The sequence below is a fragment of the Topomyia yanbarensis genome, chromosome 2, assembly GCF_030247195.1.
Source record: "Topomyia yanbarensis strain Yona2022 chromosome 2, ASM3024719v1, whole genome shotgun sequence".
In the NCBI taxonomy this organism is placed as follows: domain Eukaryota; kingdom Metazoa; phylum Arthropoda; class Insecta; order Diptera; family Culicidae; genus Topomyia; species Topomyia yanbarensis.
Genome location: NC_080671.1, coordinates 209,685,589 through 209,688,524, shown reverse-complemented (window position 1 = coordinate 209,688,524; position 2,936 = coordinate 209,685,589). Strand labels below are relative to the sequence as shown.

General features: G+C 46.8%; 1 protein-coding gene across 1 annotated transcript; it reads right to left on the bottom strand.

Annotated features, from left to right (window-relative positions):
• Nucleotides 1–641: 641 nt before the first annotated feature.
• Nucleotides 642–1,898, bottom strand: LOC131680009 (uncharacterized). Its single transcript, XM_058960745.1, has 3 exons — nt 1,805–1,898; nt 1,293–1,747; nt 642–1,028 (listed from the first exon to the last, which is right to left on the bottom strand). The coding sequence occupies exons 1-3, from the start codon at nt 1,896–1,898 to the stop codon at nt 642–644; spliced, it is 936 nt and encodes a 311-aa protein (XP_058816728.1).
• Nucleotides 1,899–2,936: the final 1,038 nt, after the last annotated feature.

Here is a 2,936-nt window from a genome sequence, read left to right as displayed (position 1 = left end):
TTGTCTTCCTCCACTTGCCAGCTGAATCTGTCTGAAATTTGCCAGGATACTATCGAGAGATCAATTGCAGTCGTTATACCATTAGAGAAGTTGATTCTGGTGTTCGTGCCGTCGTTGAGACAAATCAGTCCTTTGTCCCCGAGGAATTTTTCTAGCATTTGTCCCTTCCGATCGGTGTGCTTTGAACCCCATTCGGTGCTAGCAGCATTGAAGTCTCCTAATAGCACTACAGGTTCGGGTAACTGAAGAATCAGTTCATTGAGTTGTTTTTCGATTTTCTTGGTTGAATACTCGCTTGGGGGTATGTATACACTGGCAACCGTAGTTTTGGTTTGTCTATTTGGACGGCTATCGTTTGCATGTCAGTATTAAGTTGCAGCCGGTTGTGAGGAATGCCCTGTTTCACTCCAAGAGCAACTCCGTGCTTGATTGTGTTGAATGATCCTTCTATCAGGTGCATATCATATTCTTGGATGGTGGGGGTTGAAATGATTGGTGTCATCGTTTCTTGCAGTGCTAATATACTGGGAGAGTATTGGTTTATTAGCAACTGCAATTCGGGTAGTCTGCGTCTTAATCCGGCGATGTTCCATTGTAGAGCAAAATTGTTATCGACTAAATTTACTCTATTCTTTCTTCTATTATTGTTGGTTGGTGGTTGCATTTTTGGTTCGGTGGTGTTTCCTTTTGCCCTTTCGATTGATAACAATTGTATCGGATCGGTCAGATTCATTGTCCGTGATGCTCATTTCTTCCGTATTAGTATCGGAATTTAGGGTTTCGATTGGGTCTTCAAGCATCGGCTGTGTTGCGGACGTTTGAATGTTTTTGCCAGGTTGGGTGTTATCGTTCATTTTTGAAGAAACCTTCTTCAAAGGCGGAGGACGAAATTCAGTTCCAGTTGTTGTTTCCGGCGATATTTCCTTAGCACGTTTGTTCCGTTGTTCCTTTTTCGAAGTATTCTCTTCGTCAGTTTTTTTGCATTGGCAGCTTGGGCGTCTCTTCAGTTCAGCGATGACAGAGGTGAGCTGGTTTCGAAGGGGAGTTATCTCTTCTTTTAGATTTCGATTTCTTTGTCCTTACTGTTGCTATCTTGTTGTACTATTAGCCTTTTGCTAATGTTGGCGTACGATTTTGCACCGACGCGGCTGTCGTATATCTTTTTGGCCTCTGCGAATGATAGTCCTTGTTCTGCCTTTAGTTTAACAATTTCATTTTCCCGTTTGTATACCGGGCAGTTCCGCTCGGTCGGTTTATGCCCTAACTTACAGTGGAAACAGTTTTCTACTCACTCCTTTACAGTCTTCAGCCTTGTGCTCGGGGGCCGAGCAGATTTGGCATCGAGATGCACCTTTGCAGCGAGCTTTTGTGTGTCCGTATTCCAGGCAGTTGAAGCAGAGCATGGGTACGGGGTAATAAAATCGCGTTGGAACTCTGAGCGCTCCAAAATATATGTACTGTGGCCAGGTGGTTCCTTCCATCGTCAGTATCATGGTGGACGTATTGACTTTCACTTTGTCCACCATTCTCGTGAGCCGGCGTACTGCTGTCACTCCTTGAGGAGCCAGCTCGGTTAGCAACTCTTCCTGTGACATGTCATTGACCTCCGAACAGTTTACAATGCACCTACTGTAGTTAAGTGTGGGGTGCGCTGTAACTTCAACCGGTGTACCGTCGAATAACTTTTTCATATCGAGCAGCTTGGTGGCATGTGCTTGCTGTCTTACTTTCAAAATATACTTGGTTCCTTTTGATTCGGTAGTAACGGAATATGCATTACCAATTAAAAGTTGGATCGACTTACCGACACTGAAGGGATGATTTTTTGGCAGCACTCCTTCGTTGGCAGCCTTGAGTGATAGCACGATCACCTTACCATGCTTTCCTTCCGGATCCATCCAGCTCGGACAGCCAGCGCCGGAATCATCCGGTGGCCGAGGCAGCCCGTACGTCGGCCATTCGGCCGGCCGAAATAATCTAGCCAGTCACTCGCTACGATGCACGTTTACGGATTGCGACACTTTTTCACTCACTAATCGCGTCCCGATAGCGGTTTTTTACTGCCTGCGGCGACACGTCTGTTTGACTGTGCCGATAACGTCACTTCACTTCACTTAAGCTTTTGCACACCCGCCGGCTATACCAGCTGATGGCGGTTTTTTCACTGCCCGTTGCGACACGTCTGTTTGTCTGTGCCGATAGCGTCACTTCACTTCCGTAAGCTAAGCTTTCGCACACCCGTCGGCTTTACTAGCCGATGCCGGTTTTTTCACTGCTTGTTGCGACACGTCTGTTTGTGCCGATAGCGTCACTTCACTTCCGTAAGCTAAGCTTTCGCGCACCCGTCGGCTTTACTTGCCGATGGCGGATTTTTCACTGCTTGTTGCGACACGTCTGTTTGTGCCGATAGCGTCACTTCACTTCCGTAAGCTTGCTTCTGCACACCCAGCCGAGTAAATCGCCGTTGGCGATTTTTTCACTACTTGCAACGTCACTTTCCGATTTCACACCTAGTGTCACTTTTTGTTCCCAGTGGCTTTATCCGGGGAAACTTCCCGGCCTACCCGGTTTTCACTATCACGGGAAACGAGTCGAGTTACGTGGTTTTTCACTTCACTTTGCACTCAAAAATAACCTGTCCGATCGACGGTAGAACTGTTTTTTCACCTTCACACTGTATTTTTTTTCCAATGGCAATTTGTTTTTCTATTCCGGCGGACACTACCCTAACACAAAGGGCAGCGGAGGCTTTCCCGGTCTATGCCGGTTGTCGCACTCGCGGGAGACGAAACTAAATGCGCAGTTTTTTCCACTTTGCTACTGTATGAACTCCGATTGTTGCTTGCCTATGCTCGCTTATTCGGGAGCGTCCGTTCAGCTCGCTAGTCGAAACACGAATGAATGTTGGTGAGTGTTCGATAACCTCCGTATTGGAA